The following is a 17,839-nucleotide window of genomic DNA, read 5'->3' on the forward strand; positions in this document are numbered from 1 at the left end:
GAACAAGCATGGGGACAGCTGGGTGCTGGGACCTGAGCTGGCAGACAGGACAATCGGTGGCCATCAACTCCCTCCAGGCCCAGGGAGGGCGTGATGGGAAAGAGGAAGTTCGGGCGTCTCAAAGAGGAAGGGGTATGGGCAGAAGTGGTATCAGAAGAAACCTGTCTCTGGACCCCTCCAGCCACGTGAAGGAAGGGAAGGAGTCTGACCACATCACCATCCACCGGCCTGACCGCCGGGGTCTGCCTCCCTCAGCCTCCGCTGCGCGTCCACACACACAGACAAGTGCGTCTGTGCCCCTCCCCCACTCTCCAAGGACCCAGACAAGGGGGACAGGGCCCGGTGCCCAAACCCTACTCTGCAAGCTTCCTCCTGGCCTCTCCTTCCTCCCTCCTCCCCTGCCGGTGGCCGCACAGACCCTGGCCACGCACGGCACAGTGGACGCAGCCCGTCCTCAGTGAGGAGCTGCAGCCCCTCCTCGAAGCCCTTGGGGACCCCTTTCTTTGCTAGTCCCCTCGGGGTGCTCCCTCCCTAGCCCCAAGGGCCAGGCAGCACCTGCTCACCCGCCCGACAGCCTGAGGGCTCCCCCACAGGGCGGCCCGGCTCCCGGTTTAGGCTCCGATCCCCACCCTCCCACCCGGGATCCCAGACCTCTCATCTCTTCTTCTTCCACTCCAGGCACCTCCTCCCCTGCCCACGTCCCCCAGGCCTTTCCTCGCCTGCACCCGCTATGGGCTCAGGACAGGGACACCCAAGTAAACCAGGCATGGATTTGGGATGTGGGACACTTGGGGGACCACAACCAGAGCCAGTCTGGGGTCTATGCTCTACCCTCAAAAATCTCCCCCTACCGTCAGGGGTTCGATTCCCAGCCAGGGCACCTGCTTGGGCTGTGGGGCCAGGTGCTCAGTGGGGGCGTGTGAGAAGCAATCGATCAATATTTCTCTCACACACTGATGCTTCTCACCCTCTCGTTCTCCCTCCCTCCCCCTCTCTAAAAATAAATAAATAAAGTCTTTAAAAATGGGTAAACCTCCCCTGCAGTCTCCTGTGCCCCAACCCCGAACCACAGAACCCCAGAGGCAGACCAACCCCTTTCACTGAAGTCCTCACACATATGACAAACCACACCGCCCTACCCGAGGGTCAGGGAACACGCACGCACGCACTCGACAGGTCAACAAGACCGAGGGAGCCAAGCCCAGGACTTGGGAACAGCTGTAAATTCCGGAGCAGCCAGAAACTCTGAGCCACCAGGGAGGGACTGGGGTCAGAGAGGGGAGAAAACAGGGAAGGGGTGGGGACCCAGGCCTTCAGCTCCGCCCTGCAGGTGGAATTGGGAAGCGGACCGGGAGTGAGTGACGGTGTGGGGGGCTGGGACCCCACAAAAGGCAGCCGGCACCCCACTGCCGCTTTCCCTCAGGAAGAGGTCTGGCTTGTGCGCCCTGGGCCCCACGCTACAGGGACTGGGCAGAAACCACACAGCTCTGCTCGCTCTTGGTCCCTGAGGCTGGTTCCTCAGGTCTCCTGCCCTGGCTTCCTCTGCCCCAGCAAGAGGAGGTAGTGACCGCAGTGGCTCCCCAGTGGGGTCCTCTCCCCTCAACTACACCCTCAAGTCTTGAGAGACACGTGGTGGGGGAGGGGACAGAACAAGCCAGCTGCATGTCATCCATCTCTCTAGCCCTCTGTCCCCACCCCTCTCTCAAAACCCCCACAGGGGTTTTCAGGTGCAGCCAAACAACCCTCCCAGCTCTCTGGGCCCAGAGGCAAAAGAAATACCTACAAGCCCTGTCTTCGGCCTGGGGTCCAGCTCAGGGACCTGGGGAGGGGACAGGACCTCCTCGGCTGACTCTGAGCCTGCTCTGCGCCATCCGGGCTGGGCCGGGGTGAGGCAGAGTGAGCACGGACTGTGATCTTTGCCTCCAGGAGCTCAGTGAGCGTGCAGAGCTGACGGGGCGCCTGCTCCTCCCCTGAGCAGAGTCCAGGCCTCACTGGTATCCGCCCGAGCTCTAGCAACACGTCCACCTACGACGTGCAGCGGGGAGCCTGGGGGTCACCCGCAGGACCTGGGCCCTCAAGCCTCAGAATACAAGGGGAACCACAGGAGCCTGAGAGCCCGATGTCCCCGGGCTGGGCTGGGGCCTGGGCAATGCATGTCGTGTGAGGGCGGCTCAGGGTGACCCCATCATGGGCGAAGCATGAGATTCCAAACACAATGGCCTGTGGTGAGCATCTGATCTTGGGTTAGGGAGGAAGCTTTATTCAATTAAAAGGAAAAAAGAATGGAGCAGGAGTCCAGAGGCCTGGATCCTGCATACACTGCCTCAGCTTCTCTCCGGACAACCTCTTGTCCTGGCCTCAGTTTCTTTATCCATGAAGTGGGCTGTCACTCTCTCCTCCCTCGCAGGGCCGGTTTCTGTGAAAAAGCCGAGCTAGCAGGCGCCTGGGTTCCCACACCCGCCAGGACTCTGGGAAGAGGGCCAGGCCGGCCGCACTTCTGCTTTTCTGGCTTTGGGTTTTGGCGCCCTGGACTGTGCTGCAGCCTCTCGGGGACTTCACGGGGCTGCCTGCTTGGCCCACTCCTCCAGGGCGGGTGGACCCTGGGGTGGAGCCCCTTCAAGGCCCCGGGGCTCTGAGTAAGGTGAGCAGACACGGGGGGTGGGAGGTGGTCCTGCTGCTGGGCCAGGAGGAGGCAGAAATGGTCTGTCAAGGAAGCCGCCTGCCAACAGAGGCTGCGGTTCTGAGCCAGCCTCAGGGGGTGGGAGGATGTGATGGGTGGTTGCCTTCTGCTCACTCCCCAAACATACCTGCACCCTCACCCCCCCGCCGTGTCCTCTCCCTCCCCTCATGGAGGGCACGGGGTCCTCCCATCCCAGCCCACCTCCTGGGCCTGGGACACTGCATTGCCTCTCACTTGCTCAGAAGCTGCCTCACCTCCAATGTGTCCCTTTGGCAGTCCAACAAATGCAAGGCCTCTCCATCTCCAGAGGAGAAAGTGCCCGGGACCCAGCTTTCCCTTCCTCCTTCTCAAACCCGACTTCTTGAAGGAGCGTGTGGACTCTACCGTCTGCTCGCTCAAACCCCCAGCCCGCCGCTCTGGTCTGCCGCAACTTCCTGGACGACAAAGTCGGTCCTTGTGCGGCAGCCTGACTCCTCTCTGGTCCTCGTGCTTACACTCCTCTCCCTCCTACCCAGCATCAGACACAGCCCCTCCGAGGTCAGCTTTCTCTTCCTCTGCCTGCCGCTTCCCTGTTCTTTGAGCCAGTGCTCCCCCTCTGCCCACCTCCTCGATGCGCTGGCATCTCATCTTTGCCTCTCACTCCACCGCCCTGGGAAAGCTCCACCGACCTCATCAGGTTAACGACCCACACAACCTTCCCTCCAGGTTCAGAAATCCAGCTGCCCGCCGGACGTCAGGGACACATTGAAAAGCTGCCTTCGACAACGTTTGTTCACCGGCCCCCCTCTTCCCCATCTCGGCACCCCCTCTGTGGTTCGAGCAGAGACCTAGAGTCATCCTTGACTCCTGCTTGCCTTGGACGCTGTGCCCCTGAGCCCGGGTGACGTGACCTGCCCAAGCCTCTCTGTCACACCTGTCCCCAGGTAACAGGGGTTAGAGGAACAGGGGCACACTGCCACGAGGAAGCAGACATTCCAGGCTAAAACAGACACCCTGCAGCGAGCTGACCGGGGCTCTTTCCCAAGTCGCTGTCAGGGCAGAGGGAAAGGGAGGGGTTGTCACAGGAGGTCTAAGAGGCAAACAAACGGACTGCGTGGTCCCTCACTGGACCCTGGCTCAACAGACCAGCAGCGAGGGACTCGTTGTAGGGCAAGCGAGCAAATTGCCTGTGGCCTGAATCTTAGAAAGGAGCCAAGGGAACTTTTCTTAGATGTAATAATAGTATTGCAGCTGTGGAGAAAAACATCATTTTTAAGAAATGCATGCTGCCCTGGCTGGTGTGGCTCCGTGGACTGAGCGTGGGCTGCAAACCAAAGGGTCGCCTGTTCAGTTCTCAGTCAGCGCACACGCCTGGGCTGTGGGCCAGGTCCCCAGCAGGGGGCACGAGAGAGGCAACCACACACTGATGTTTCTCTCCCTCTCTTTCACCCTGCCTCCCCCTCTTCCTGAAAATAAATAAAATCTTAAAAAGAAGAAAAAGAAATGCATGCTGAAGCTTTTAGGAATGAAATATGATGAAGTCTGGGATTTATCATTTCTTAGGGAAAAAAGGACAAACATGGTAAACAGTGATTGTTAAATATAAGGAATAGGTATAGTTATAGCCATTTTAATATTCTTCTAGCTCTTTTCTATGTTCGAAAATTTTCATAGTAAAAAATAAGAGAAAAAAACCCTTAAACTTTTTTTTTGCAATTATTCCATACCCTCAGTGTTATTACTCTATGAGGCATTCATTATTTCTTTTCCAGGGGCCCTTCCGGTCCGCCCCTGCCCCCCGTCTGTCACAGACGAAGAACTTTCCCTGCCCCTCTCATACGGGGCCAGGAGTTCCAGGAATACGGCAGCTTAAGTATGTCCTGCTTCTCCTCTCCTCCCAACTGCGATGCTCCACTGCCCAAGTCAAGTGCGGTGGGCAGGCCTGGCTGGGAGAGGTCAGAGTGTCCGAGACTTGGAAGACCCCAGGGCAGACCAGTCCGCTGTGGGACTTTAGGGGGAAGGCAGAGTACCCTTTGCACCAGACCCCTTTCCCCTGGGAGCGGATGGGGAGCCAAGCAGTGGGCTAAACACTCTCAACCCTTGAGGCTGGGGACACCGAGGAGGTGGACACAGGCAGAATCCCTGCTGGTCTCTCAGACTGCAGGGCCAGCTGAGCCCGACAGACCCATCGGTGGGGGCCATCACCCCTCCTTCTCTGTTCCAGCGCCCCTCTCCAAGTGAGAACTCCAACAACTCGACCCCAGTCCCGGTGAGCAGACACGTGCAAAGTCCGCTCCTCTCACAGGCCAGGGGCTGAGGGAGACAGGCCGAACCCAGACCAGCCACTGCCGTCCGCCCCGATAAGGCTGGGGCCCGGGCCAGGCTAGAGATGCCATCACTGACCACGGTGGAAAGAGGAACTTGTCAGTACGAGCCGACAGGACAGCTGAGTGGCTGTCCAGAAAAAAACCACCAAAGGTGGGGCTACATCCCAGTCTGCCCACTCAGCTCTCCCCACCCCCGCCAAAGGACCCAAGAGTTACATTTAGAAAGTGAAGCCATAAATATACTCGAGGAAGGAAACATGAGGAAAATTATATATATATATATATATATATATAGGCCTTTATAACTACGGCTCAAAATCTAAAAGCCATGAAATAAATGGTTCACACATTCCATTATATAAATTATTTTAAGAGAAAGAGTGTGGCTAAAATATACGGTTAGCAAAGTCAAAAGACAAACTCGGTGGGGGGATCACAACTCATGTCATAGGCAAAGGGGTATTTTCGCTAACACAGGCACATTTCCTAAAAAAACCCGTCAGGAAAAGACTGATAACTCAAAAGAAAACTAGGCAAAGGATATGAACGGACCATTTGCAGAAAAAAGCCTTAAATATACGAAAATACATATTCAAGCTATCTTAAGATAATATATTTTCAGCATTATTCGTAAGAGCCAAAGACTGGGGACAAACCAGGGGTTGAGGAACCGCAGACCCGTTGAAAGAAGTGGGATATGCCCCAGCAATGGAAAACCACGTGGCTATAAAGAAGGAAGGAGCCGATACATTCTACGTACAAATCTCCAAGCTACGTCGTTAATCCAAAAAGGCAAGAACACAAACAAAATGTAGGACCATGCCTACTGCCTACTGCCTTTGTGTAAGGCAAACAGAAAACCAAGTAACCAAGTGTATTTGCACACTAGTTTGTATCTGTACAAAGAAGACCTGGAAGGGCAGAGAAAGAACAAGCAAAAGCGGTGACTCTGGAGCTGCCAGCATGGGGCATGGAAGCAGGGGAGTGGGTAAGAATTTTTACTACGTATTTTAAGAGATTGCTTTGATTTTAAAAAACCACGTTAAGTATATAGTTTGACAAAATTTGAGACCATTGGCAGGAGAGAGAGGATGGAAAATACAGTTGCAACTTGAACGAAAAATAAGAACTCGTAAGAAGATTCAAGCGAAGCACCAAAGGGGAGAAAAAGGACTACTGTATTTTGCCGTGTATAATGTGCACTTTTGAGCCCAAATTTCTGAGGGAAAAGTAAGGGTGTGCATTGTATATGGGTAGTGCTAATTCTGTATCTACGTAAGTATTTTTAATTCTTCTATTTATGCTTATGCATTAAAAGTATAACTCTAGAAAGCAATATCCATAGGCAATATAATACTATGGAATATGATACTCCGTTTTATTTCTAAGTAAAAATAAATAAAAATTTTAATTAAAAATTAAAATAATTTTTTTCCTGACAGTTTGAGCCAAAAATTTGGGAGCACATTATACATGGGAGTGCATTATATATGGCAAAACGCGGGACTTTAGAGTTTAAAATACATCACACACTGCTAACTGGAGGGAGAGCTGGGCACTCCTGAGACTCAAATCTGTGCCCTGGAAGACCAAGCAGAAGAGATATCTCAGGCCTTGGGACAGAAGTACATAGAGAAAAAAGTAAAGAGAGAAAAGATAAGAAACTGGGAGGATCCAGTCAGGAGAATGAACATGCACATTAAAACAAAAAATGGAAAGAAAAAATAATCAATCCTGGCTTATGTGGCTCAGTGGATTGAACATCTGCCTGCGAACGGAAAGGTCACTGGTTCGATTCCCAGTCAGAGCACATGCCTGGCTCACAGGCCAGGGCCCCCACTGGGGGCGTTCGAGAAGCAGCCAATCCACCCATATGGATATTTCTCTCCCTCTCCTTCTCCTTCCCTTACTTTCATCTAAAGATTAATGAATAATTAACAGAAACAATACTCATGCAACAAAGAGATTTCTCTAAACGGAAAGGAAGACCCGAGTCTATGGCCTGACAGGTTTTGTGACTTGCAGACGGGACTGCTGAGAAAATGAGTCCCCATCTCTGCACGTCCTATGGAATTTGCTTCCTTAGGGCCCCAGGGAAAAGCAGAAGCCACGAGTGAAGTGGAAAGTGCAGCAGAACAACAGTCTAACGGGGGGAACCCGAGAAGCGGCAGCACCTCATTGAAGGAAGAAGGAAAACTGCAAACCACGCACGGAGTTTCAGCTGCTACACGAAATGTGGACAGATTGAATCAGACCTCGTATACAAATAATACACTTAAAAAAAGTGATAATGGCGAAAAATAAAAGGGTACTGAGAGATACCAGAAATGAAAAAAAAAAAAGAAAAGAAAAAGTAGGAGTGGCCACCATATTAATAACAGAAAGATTGAATTTCAAGTTCGTGACGCAAGGCACAATTTCTGACGCCAGAACAGTCAAAATCTGTATGCTCCTAACAACATCGTAGTTAAATATAAGACACAAAAGCTATTAAAAGCACAAGAAACATCAACCAACATCAACTGTCCCCTCGTTCCCCAGACTTCGGTGTGGGACCCTGACCACATCTGACCACCAGCTACCCCAGCCGTGACGATGGCCTCCTCCAGGCTGGGGACCGGGCCCCGACCAGCCATCGGGGAGGCCCGGCTCCTCCCAGAGCTGCTCTCAGATCCAGGAAAGGCAGAGGAGGTAGATCTAGGCTGGGGCAGCTGCCGGGGCTTGGGAAGTGGGGAGGCAGGTGCACTTGGACTGGGCACAGTCTGGGGAGGCCCAGGAGCTGAAGGGAACCAGAGGCTGAGAAGGCGAACCGAGGCCCAGGTGTGGGGGAGACCACCCAGGGGACAAAGGGGCTGCCCTCGGCCTGCAGGGTGAGAGGCGGTTCTTTCTTGCTTTGTGAGGGCTCTTCGTGGCCAGGAATGTGGGGTGAGGATGGGAGGGGACTCCCCAGCAACCTGCTCTTTCAGGAGCCAGGACACAGGCTGGGCAGCGGGAATCCCGGGTCAGCCTGGGGCTGCAAGTGAGTCACCAGGGAAATGGTCAGGCCAAGTGTGAACAAACCAGTTGGGCCGCCCCAGGTCAGCTGCCCTGGAGGTGGGTTGCCCTGGGTGGAGAGAGTCTCGAGAGGAGGGTACAGACAAGGGGACTCACTGGACCCTCCTCTTGGGCTCGGCTCCCTGCTCTTGCTAGCCCCCCTTCCTTAAACGAAGGCTGCCTGGCTGCCCCACGGGGGGGTCCAGGTGGATCTGCCCAAGGCCGGTTCTTCTGTTTCAGGGGCTGCCGGGCTGCCCGGGGACTGCACTCCGGGGAGGGGATGCTAGCCCTGGGACCCAGAGGGGAGGGCAGGGTGGCTCCCAGGAAGTCACTGGGTGGGTTTTAGCCTGGGGCAGGGAAAGACTGCTGAGAGCCAGGGAGGGAGTGGGGAGACTGTCCTCTCTCCCCCAGGGTCCCAACTCCATGGGGAGGTGAAGGGTCACTTACAGTTCCTGGCAGAGGAGGGAGAAGCCAGGGCCCTGGGGCTCCTTCCAGTCCAGGCCGCCTACTCAGGTGAGGTGCCTCCCGGGCTGCTTGCATAAGAAGCCTCGGAGGCCAGGGCTGTAACTCTTTCCTGCCTGCAGCCAATGCCCAGGCAGCAGGGGCGGGCTGCAGCCCAGGTGGCAGGCCTGGGCGGGGACGGTGACCTCACCCTGAAATGCCCCAGTCAGGAGGGCCCCTTGACCAGGGACGGGCCCACAGCCACAGAGGCCCCTTCCCAGGTCCCTTCCTCCCCAGGTTTCCCTGGACTCCTGGGGCATCTCCTTGCAGGGGGCGGGGGTGGGGGAGGGGCAGCATGCTCACGCTTACCTCCCCTGTCCTCCCGCCTCCCCCTCTCCTGGGACCTCTCATTCTCCTCCAACCCCCTCAGGTGCAGAAAGCAAGGTGAGGACTTAGAATTCATGCCCCTTTCCCTGCAGCCCATGCCCACGACAGGGCAGGGCACGCACAGAGCATTCAGAAAACGGAACACCTCTCTGCCCCGCGGCTTGTACTGTCCCTGCCGAGGGGAACAGGGTGGCCGGTTCTGAAGGCCACCTGCTGAAACTGACTTGAGCGCTGCCGCTTCCCCGGCTGTGTGACTTCCAGCCAGTCACTGAACCTCTCTGAACCTCCGTCTGTACTGGGGCACCTGGGGGCACCTGTGCCTGCCCTCTCAGCTGCCGGGCCCAGGACCCTGTGGTATCTCGCCTTGTTTTGTGTCCCCAGTGTCCAGCACAGCGACCAGCACACGCCAGGTGTTTGTCATCTGCTGAGACTGTCCAATGCTGTCTACTGCAGTGGCTCCTTTCTTCTGGGGGCAGGTGGTGGGGAGCAGATCCCTGCCTCTGACAGCTGGCCTGCCCTCCACGCCACCCTCATTCCTCCTTCAGTGGTCCATTGACTGGACGCTGACTCCCACCCCATGTCACCTCCTCTTAACATGCTTGTCCTCCCTCCCTCTCTGCTCGAGGACCTGCCTCACTCCTTTCCCCGGGGACCCACGCCATCCACTACCTCCTCACCCCCCTCCCAGCTCCTGCCCATTCACTCAGGTTCGGGGGGAGTCTCCGCCCCTGACCTCCACCTGCCTTCGGCCACGCAGCGTCTCTCCTCTCCCTGCCAAGCTTCTGAGAGTTGTCTGCACTCTCGGTCCACCTTCATTCCTCAGCCTCTCTGCCTTCAGCGACTCACTCAACTAGTTCCCGATAAGGAGGCCACTAACTTCTGGTGGCCTCTTCCGATAAATGTCTAATGGCTTTTATCTAACTTCCCCTTTCTTCTGGCTCAGCTTCTGGGCCAGCACTCTCCTGGTTTTCCTCCTGGTTCCTTGATGGTTTCTTCCTCTCAGGCTCCTCTCTCCTCCCTTTGACCACCAAAGTGGTGGTCCCAGCACTGTCTCAAGCACCCCTGCTGTCCTGTCCACACTGAGTCTACCTCCTAAAACTCCGGTCATCCCGGAGCGTCCAGGAGACCACAAAGGTCCTCCTCCATTCTGAAAGCCCCTGCAACTCGGGTCTTTTCTCAACCCCTCCCCCTTTTCTGCCTCCGAGGGCTTCAAGATAAAGCCCAAACTCCTGGTGAGAGCCCAGGAGGCCCTGCCTGGCCAGGCGCTCCCCATTCCCCATCTGAGCCTCCATTCCTGACCCCAGCTGCACAGGGCGGGGGTGAGCTTGAAAGGCCCCCCCCAAAGGTGCCACATCTCCCACCTCCACCTCTGCCCATGCAGCTACTTGACAGTAGCTGAATTACAGATGGCCTATGCCACGCTGGACTGAGGCACCTGTCCCCTCCTGACACCCTCCTGTCCCAGATGGTGTCCCCCGCCCGAGGGCCGGGGCCACGCCTCAGTAGCCTTTAGATCTAAAGGCTCACCTGGTGTTTGGCAGGTGTTCAGTCAGTTCACGCTCAGTGAACAAGTGAATGAAGGGAAGGGTAGAACCTGCTTCTCCTGTCTCCTCCGAGAAGAAAATGGGCAGGCTTGCCCTGACCAGCTTGGCTCATTTGGATGGGCATTGTCCCGCAGAGCAGAAGGTCACCGGTTTATTCCCGGCTAGGGCACAGGCCTGGGTTGCAGGTTTGGTGCACAGTTAGGGAGCAGACAAGGAGCAATTGAGCGAGAGGCAACCTATCGACATTTCTCTCCCTCTCTTTCTCCCTCCCTTCCCCTCTCTCTAAAAGTAAGTAAGTAAATAAATATCTTAGAAAGAAAGAAAACAGGCAGGCTCACCTTTCAGGAAATCCCTTCTTTAAATGCCACCTTGAACAACTAAGAGCAGAGTGGAATTTCCTTCCCAGGGGAAAAACAAACTCCCCACCCCTGGACTTTGTTGGGGATGGGGTGTGCGGTCACAGGAGTGTGATTTACAACCATCTCACAAGGAGGAAACAACCAGAGATGCTAAGCAACTTGCTGCGGTCACACAGTGAATTAGGGCCAGAAGTGGAACCAGGCAGAGCCTCTTTGCCAATCACCGGGTCTCTGGCAGGTGCTCATCCCTACCCCCTCTCAGCATACCGCTGCGACTGTGGGGAGCTACAGGACGAGGGGCACAGACACCACCCCACAGTGACTGTGGCTTCTGGGGCAGTTTCTCAAGAGGTACCCGGATTTGGGGTCTTCTCCCCCTCCTTCTTCCACCCTGGTCCTGGGCGCCGGGGTGGGCAGAGTCCGGTCTCACGGGGAGGGGAGCTTGGCAGCTCCTCTTCCCTAGTCAACAGCACACTCCCGCACACGCTCTGTGTGGGACGCGGGGGTTCAGAGGGGCAGGGAGTCCTCCACCTCCAAGGGCGCTCGCACCTCAGAGATACAGGTGCCCTACCTTCACCAGGGCAGAGAACGTGGAGGCTTAGGAGGGCGCCGCCAGGAGTCTGCCCAGAAAACGGAGGGGCACCGTTAGAATGAGCGCTGGAGGAGCTATCTGGAGGCTGTCAAGGGCGTGGGCACCAGGACTCTCCTTCCTCCACCCCAACCCGCATCCGCAGCCCCATCCGGTCCGGTTCCCACCCGCAAGATGCTGTTCCGCACACTGGCCACAAGGGGGCGGATGCCCCCTGCAGAAAGCGGGGCGAAGGCGGCGCAGACCCAGAGGAAAGAATGCTAAGTGGGACCCCCAGCCACTCTTGGCGGACCGCCCACTACGTGCCAGGCGCGTCCACGCCTCGCGACGTAGAATACTGTCAACAACCCTAATCCTTAGGTATTCTCCTTCGTTTACACACGATGACACTGGGGCTGAGGGATGATGACTCGCTGGCCGGTGACTCAGCAGAGTCAAAGTGGAATCTCTGCAGCCTCAGATCCTGAGCTCTGTGCGCTGCAGCCAGACGGGCGGAAGGAAGGCCCAGGGGCTTGCGGACGGTGCCTCCTTCCTCCGGGAGGCCCAGACGCGGTCCAGGCTCTCGGGAGGGATCAATGTTCATTGAAATGACACCAAATACAAAAAAAGAGACCATAGCCTCACAAGCTTCAGGGGTCATCCAGCCATCTTCCCCGCCCCTCTGGGCTAAAGGACAAACTGAGATCCCGAGAGAAAAAGCGAATGGACCATCGCCACACAGCTGGTGGCAGATGTCTGTGTACTCCCCTCTGCTCCCCTCCCTGCAAAAGTCCTCAAGTTCAAGATGCCAGCGCCGCCGGCACAATTGTGAGGGATGTAAGAGTTTTTAAAACATGCTGTTTTCGAGTTCCCACATGAACATAACTGGATTCTGAGGCGGAGGGGGGAAAAGAAAACCCCACTATGACTGGACTTCTTTCTGAAACAAGCCCGTCGCCCTCAAGCTTTTTGTTCGTTTGTTTTTTTTTTTAAAGAGGGAACCGAAATGTTAGAGGCAGCCAAAAAGGGAAGCAGACCCCTGACTTCCATATCCATGATCTCGCCCGGCACCCCCCTCGCCTGCAAGCTCCTGCGAGGAAGGCGATGCGTGGAGGCCGGCGGCAAGTCTGCAACCCGCTACTTCACGCCAGCTGCGTTTCGGAATGAGCGGATTTTAGAATGGCAACGCGGCGCATGCACCTGCTGCTACCGTGTAAGGTGGCGGAACGCTCCCAGCAAGGCCTGCCTGGGTCAGCGCCCTGTAATCAAGTTCATCCGTAGCAAACTATGAATACTCACACTAAACGGAATAAATAAAGACCACCAATGGCCTCCCATGGGTTCAAGTTAAATTTTGCCATCAATTTTGTCATGGAGAAACCTTTGGGCTTCAGGAAACTTTGGGGGGATTTCGGAATTTCAGATAAGAGATTGCGAGCCTGTACCCCTGGTTTCGTGGGTGAGGAAAGCGAGGCCCGGTGAGAGGGAACTCGGCCAAAGCCGGCGGACCCTGCGGTTACCCGTCTGGACGGACGCTAAGCCACGTGGGTCTCGTCGCGCACCCGCTCGGAGCCGGCGCAGTCCCTTCCGGTGCACCGCCCACCGCCCCGCCTCCGGCTCCCCGCGACCAACCTGCTCCGGGCGCTCCTCCTGCGGTGGTGCGCGCACGTCCTCGATGGCCTCGTACAAGTTCTCAGAATCGCTGCGCGCCAGGGGCCGCGGGCACACCCAGGAGCCCGCCACGCTGCAGGCCTTGAAGCGGCCGGCGCTCCCGAGGAGGCCGGCAGGGGGCGCGGCGCCCGCACGCGCCAGGTCGTCCAGGGACTGCGCGGGCCGCACGCGCGCCGCGGGCCGCGTGTACAGGCAAGTGGGCTGGCCCGGCGCCAGGCTCCTGCGCTGGGTCCCGGCGCCGCGCGGTGCAGGGCCGCACAGGGAGCCCGCACGGCCCCGGGGCTCGGCGGGCAGGCCGTCGCGGGCCGCGGGCACCGGCGCGCTCACGAAGCGGTAGTCATAAGCCAGCGGTTCCGGGGCTGCGGGGCCTGGGTGGGACGCGGGCGGCGCCGGGGCGGTGGCAGGATCGCCGATCGCTGGCAGCTCGCGCACGTACTGCGCGGGCAGGTAGAAGGGGCGTCCGTCGGGCTCGCGCCGCACGTGCCACCAGTGCTCTGTGCTGCGGCGCAGGAGCCTGTAGCGCTCGTTGGGCTGGATGGCGACGCGGCCCCCGTCCTTGCCGGTGTACTCGAAGGGGTGCTCCACCAGCACGTACACGTCCCCCTCCACGTCCGCCGCCATCGCCGCCGCAGCCTTTCCTGTGGACAGCAAGGACGAGGGGCACGGAGGTCAAGGCCACGAAGCCAGGAAGTGCACACACTTCGGGGACGGAAGACTTGGGTTCTAGTGTCCATGCTGCGCTCGTCTTGTGCGTTCTGGCCTCAGCTTTCCTATCTCGGAAACGGGAGACTCGGATACAATCTCTTAGGTTCTCGTTCTCACACCCAGTGTTAGAATTAGGGCAACCCTTTAATTCTGTAGCGTTGATTCTAAGATTTGAGCCTGGATTCAATTCCTTGGTGGTGGACTGAGGGTAATACTGGGTCTTGGCTCAGAGATAATGATTTTCAACCTTTTTCATCTCATGGCACAAAGAAAGCAATTACTAAAATTCTACAGCACAACAAAAATATATTTTTTTGCCGATCCGACAAAACAGTTTGGCATAATCTTGATTTATTCACATCGCATGGCCATTGTTGTGTTGGCTGTGGTCATTTTTCAACTTGACAATCTACAGGAAAAGAGGTCGGTGCCCCTGACAAAACAGACAGGTAACTGCATGTTTTAAACATTCTTGCAGCGCACCAGTGAGCCTCTTGAGACGCACTAGTTGAAAATCTCTGAGATAAATTGATTGCCCGAGGTCAAGCCGAAGCCACAATTTGCCTGAGAGTTGACTGGGCCTCAGTTTCCCCGTCTGTGAAGGGGGAAGAACAGCTCATTCCCTACGCCCCGCCGGGTCCTGCCGCCTCCAGACCTCAGGGAATGCGCATCCACAGCGCCTCTTCCCCGCCCCGGGCGGCTCAACCCAAGGGAGTGTCCCTGCTCCGCTTAGTTCAAGAGTCTTGGCACCGGCGGCCTACACTGCCAAGGCCGGGGAACCGGTTCTCTCGGTTTTTCTTTCCTTCTCCAGCGGCTGGGCCGCGGACGTGAACCCGGAGTCTGGCCCGCCCAGACCGGCCCGCACCGCCCCTGCCCTCCAGCTCCCACCTCCGCCTCCGGGAAAGGCTTGGCCCTGGCCGGCTGTCTGCCCTGTGCTAGATCGGTGCATCGCCCCCACGACAGCGGCCCCTGGAGTATGCACTCTGTGGCAGTGACTACTCGTGCGCTGTCTCCAGGGGTCCCCAAAGCTCTCCTGGAGTGATCGCTACAGTCCCCACCCACCCCGTGCGGGCTCAGCCTGGCCTCCAAGCCTCACTCTGAACCTGCCTGTGTCCCTCCATCAACGCGATGAGTCGGCGACCTGCTCCGGAAGCGCCTGGTCCCTCAAAGCCTTTCACACTGACCACACCTGCGGCCCCACAAAGGTGGCCCCGGACCAGCAGCCGGGAGCTCCGCTGCTTGCTGGGGAGGAGGGACCCCGGGAACGGGGTCCCACAGAGGGCGCCGCATCGCGCTCCTTTACTTTGCCTCCTCGAAGGGGCAAGCGGTGTAAAGGGAGTCACTAAGCACGTTGGGCCTTGGAGGCGGGGTCAGAGAGCTGGCCAGCGCTAAGCCAACAAACCCCGGGGAGGACACCCCTTCTCGCCACCTTCCCCTGACCTCCCGCGGCTCACTCACGTTCGCAGGGCGGGACTTCGGGAGCCCATGGGCTGGATGGGCTGAGCCGGCAGATGGATGGATGCAGGTTAGGCCCCGGCCATCTCGTCGGGCCGGTATTCAAGGGCTGGGCTGCAGAGAGTTCGGGTGGCAGGAGCTGGCAGAGGGAACAAAGAGGCAGAGGTATGCTTTGGAGGGCAGTTCCCAAGCCCCAAAGCAGCGGTGTCTGGGAGAACCGAGGGGGCGCCCGAGTCTGCCTGTGCCGGCGGGGACGCTGGAAGCCGGCCCGGCGCTAGAGAAAGTGCGACGGAGGAACGGGGGCGCTGAGGGCGGCGGTCGAAGGGGCGCTGGCGGGTCCCGAGCAGAAAAGGTGGAGTCCCGGCCCCGCCCCCACCCTCTCCGGCGGGGTCAGCCGCCCAGGAGCCTCCGCGTCCCGCGGACTGCAGGGCCCGGGCTCGCTGTCTTGCCGGGGCGTTCCCAGCCGTGGAGAGGCCACTTGCACTTTGAATCACAGGCTACCAACCCTTTCCAGCCCGACTGTCCGCACTACCCGCGCCGGGCCCAACCCCCGCCCTCCTCAGGCGCTTTTTCGGCGCAGCTCAGCGGGGCCTGGGAAAACTCGAAGCGGTGTCCCCCCTTCCCCAGGGGCGCCCACCAGAACGCAGGGTCTTGGGCTGTGTGGGGAGGGGACCCGGGCCTGGGCTCCCTTCCCGACTCCAAGGGCGGGGGTGCGGGCAGCCGGGAGGACCTCTGGCGCGTGGGGACAGACCTGTCGCCAGGACGTGCCCCGTCGCCTCTGCCCCGGCGACACGAGCCGCAGCGGCGCCAAGCCTGCTTCGGCGCAGGGGCCCTGGGTCTGGGCCCCTCCATTCCCCGGACGGAGGGCCACCCTTTTTTCCCGGTCCTCCGTGGGGAGACCGTCCCGCGCACCATCCTCCGGGCCCGCGCAGCTCCGGTACGAAGAGGAGCAGCAGCGCGATGCTCCGGGTGGGGACCCCCACTGCTACCCCCACTCAGCACCCCCCACCAGGTCTGGCCCGGCTTCGGCACCTCGGGGTGTCCACTCGCTAGCCTGGCCTCCACTTGTCCCGGCGTCCGGCGCTCCCTCCTCCGCCGCCCAGCTACCGCGCTGCCGGGTTTCCTGTTCAACAATATAGCGAGGGAGGCACCAGCCGAGAGCACCAGGCAGAACTTCCTCCCCGGCTGGGGCTGGGCTGCGGCCGCCAGAGACAATCCCCGGTGTCCTGGCTTCCTGTCCCCTCCGGGCTGGGCCCGCGCCTCAGGAGCCCGGACGCTGCCCCCTCCCCCTGCACATCCCGGGATGTTGGGCCACACCTGGCTGTCTCCTGGGAGCTGGAAGTGGCAGGACAGGGACGGAGGGATGAAGGGCGAGGGAGCCTCCTGGCCCACCTGGGGCCAGATTTCCCTCCCGCTGCTTGACCCCCCCACCCACCGGGCCACGGCCCCCCCACTTCCTCCTTGATCCTGGTCAGGGAGGAGGGCCACACTCCAAACTGTCTCCAGGGCAAGATCGGAGCAACCTCCCGGGGCTGGGCTCCAGATCCTCATCATATCTCTGCATCTGTTTTCTTTCCTGTAAACTGGGGACAGTAACACCTACTTCATAGGATTGTCGGGAAGATTAAATGAGATGCACTAAGAACACTGTGTTACTGCTATCACATTATCATGATTAGAACACACGATATATTGTTACAATTATCCCTACTTTTAAAATGAGAGGAGCCATCCTCCTCTTTGGGGTTGGATCCAGGTCTCCAACGCCCCCCTCCCCCAACCCACCCTCCTTTCCACCGGGTGGGGAGGAGAGAAATAAGGGACCCTTTGCTGAGGGGGAAGGCGCTGCGTCCAAAGGTAAGGCCGGGTCTCTTGCCCCTGGCCCCCCGGTGGGCCTGCCTCCCCCAAGCCCTCATCGCAGGTTTCTCGTCTTTCCGGAGCCTGCCCTGGAAGGAGGTGAGGCCCCTGAAGGAAGCTGGGCTCCTGGGATGCTGAAAGGACAGGAAACTGTAGTCCTAAATGTTATCTTCCCAGTCTTTTTCCCCTGCAGCCCTGTTTCCCTGAAAATGAATGTTTCCTTCTTCTGTCCTCACAGTGGGCAGTGGTGGGCTTCGCCCTGCGCGGGTGGCAGTGGACCCCCAGGCTTCTTTTGGGCCTTCAGAGGAAGGTCTGTGACCAAGTGAAAGCCACTGTGAGCCCTCACCACGAGCCCTAGCCCTCGCCCTGAGTCAGGGGCCTGCTCAAACAGTCCTTCCTGAGCCCCTTCTCGCTCAAGCCTGAGGTTTTGCATGTGCCAGCGTCAGGGGTCTGTGCTTTGACATTTAAGGAAAGAAGCCCAGGTGGTGGAATTTCAGGCATCCATGGTGGTGGAATTTCAGGCGTCAGCTGCAGTTGTTACCTACGAGTGTACCTTGCGTAAACCTCCCGGAAGTCCCGGAAATCTGACCCCACGGGGGCTCTGCCTCCTCAGAGCAAGGGTGGGATGTATGCCAAACCTGTTACTGCCCCCTCCTCCACGCCCACTGCTGGCACACGAGCCCCCTGCCTGCAAATGTTTGCCCTCCTCCCACCCCCCTCTGCTGTGCCCAGAGACGAACAGGAGAGGGGAGGCTCTATCAGACTGGTAGTGGATGGCCCAGGTCTCTCCCCAAGTCAGCGGCAGCATTAGGATTCAGAAGCCAGACCAGAGA

At 58.2% G+C, this 17,839-nt stretch overlaps 1 protein-coding gene across 4 annotated transcripts in view; it reads right to left on the reverse strand.

Moving 5' to 3' along the window:
* ARHGAP27 (Rho GTPase activating protein 27) overlaps window positions 1-16,307 on the reverse strand; it is a 31,691-nt gene extending 15,384 nt beyond the window's left edge. Inside the window, exons 1-3 of one of the 4 annotated variants that reach the window (XM_037162164.2) lie at window positions 16,182-16,307; window positions 15,153-15,288; window positions 12,951-13,627 (exon numbers count right to left, since the gene is read on the reverse strand). In XM_037162164.2, coding sequence (XP_037018059.2) covers window positions 12,951-13,610 — 660 coding nt within the window. In that variant the 5' untranslated portion in view covers window positions 13,611-13,627; window positions 15,153-15,288; window positions 16,182-16,307. Of the gene's footprint in view, window positions 1-1,783; window positions 1,879-8,466; window positions 8,519-12,950; window positions 13,628-14,801; window positions 15,013-15,152; window positions 15,289-16,181 lie in introns of those variants that run through there. The other 3 variants (XM_053661284.1, XM_053661285.1, XM_037162163.2) reach the window with 3 other exon arrangements.
* Between the last annotated feature and the right edge of the window lie 1,532 nt (window positions 16,308-17,839).

Source organism: Artibeus jamaicensis, unplaced genomic scaffold, assembly GCF_021234435.1.
Source record: "Artibeus jamaicensis isolate MK-2021 breed Jamaican fruit bat unplaced genomic scaffold, CSHL_Jam_final contig_2259, whole genome shotgun sequence".
Classification (NCBI taxonomy): Eukaryota; Metazoa; Chordata; class Mammalia; order Chiroptera; family Phyllostomidae; genus Artibeus; species Artibeus jamaicensis.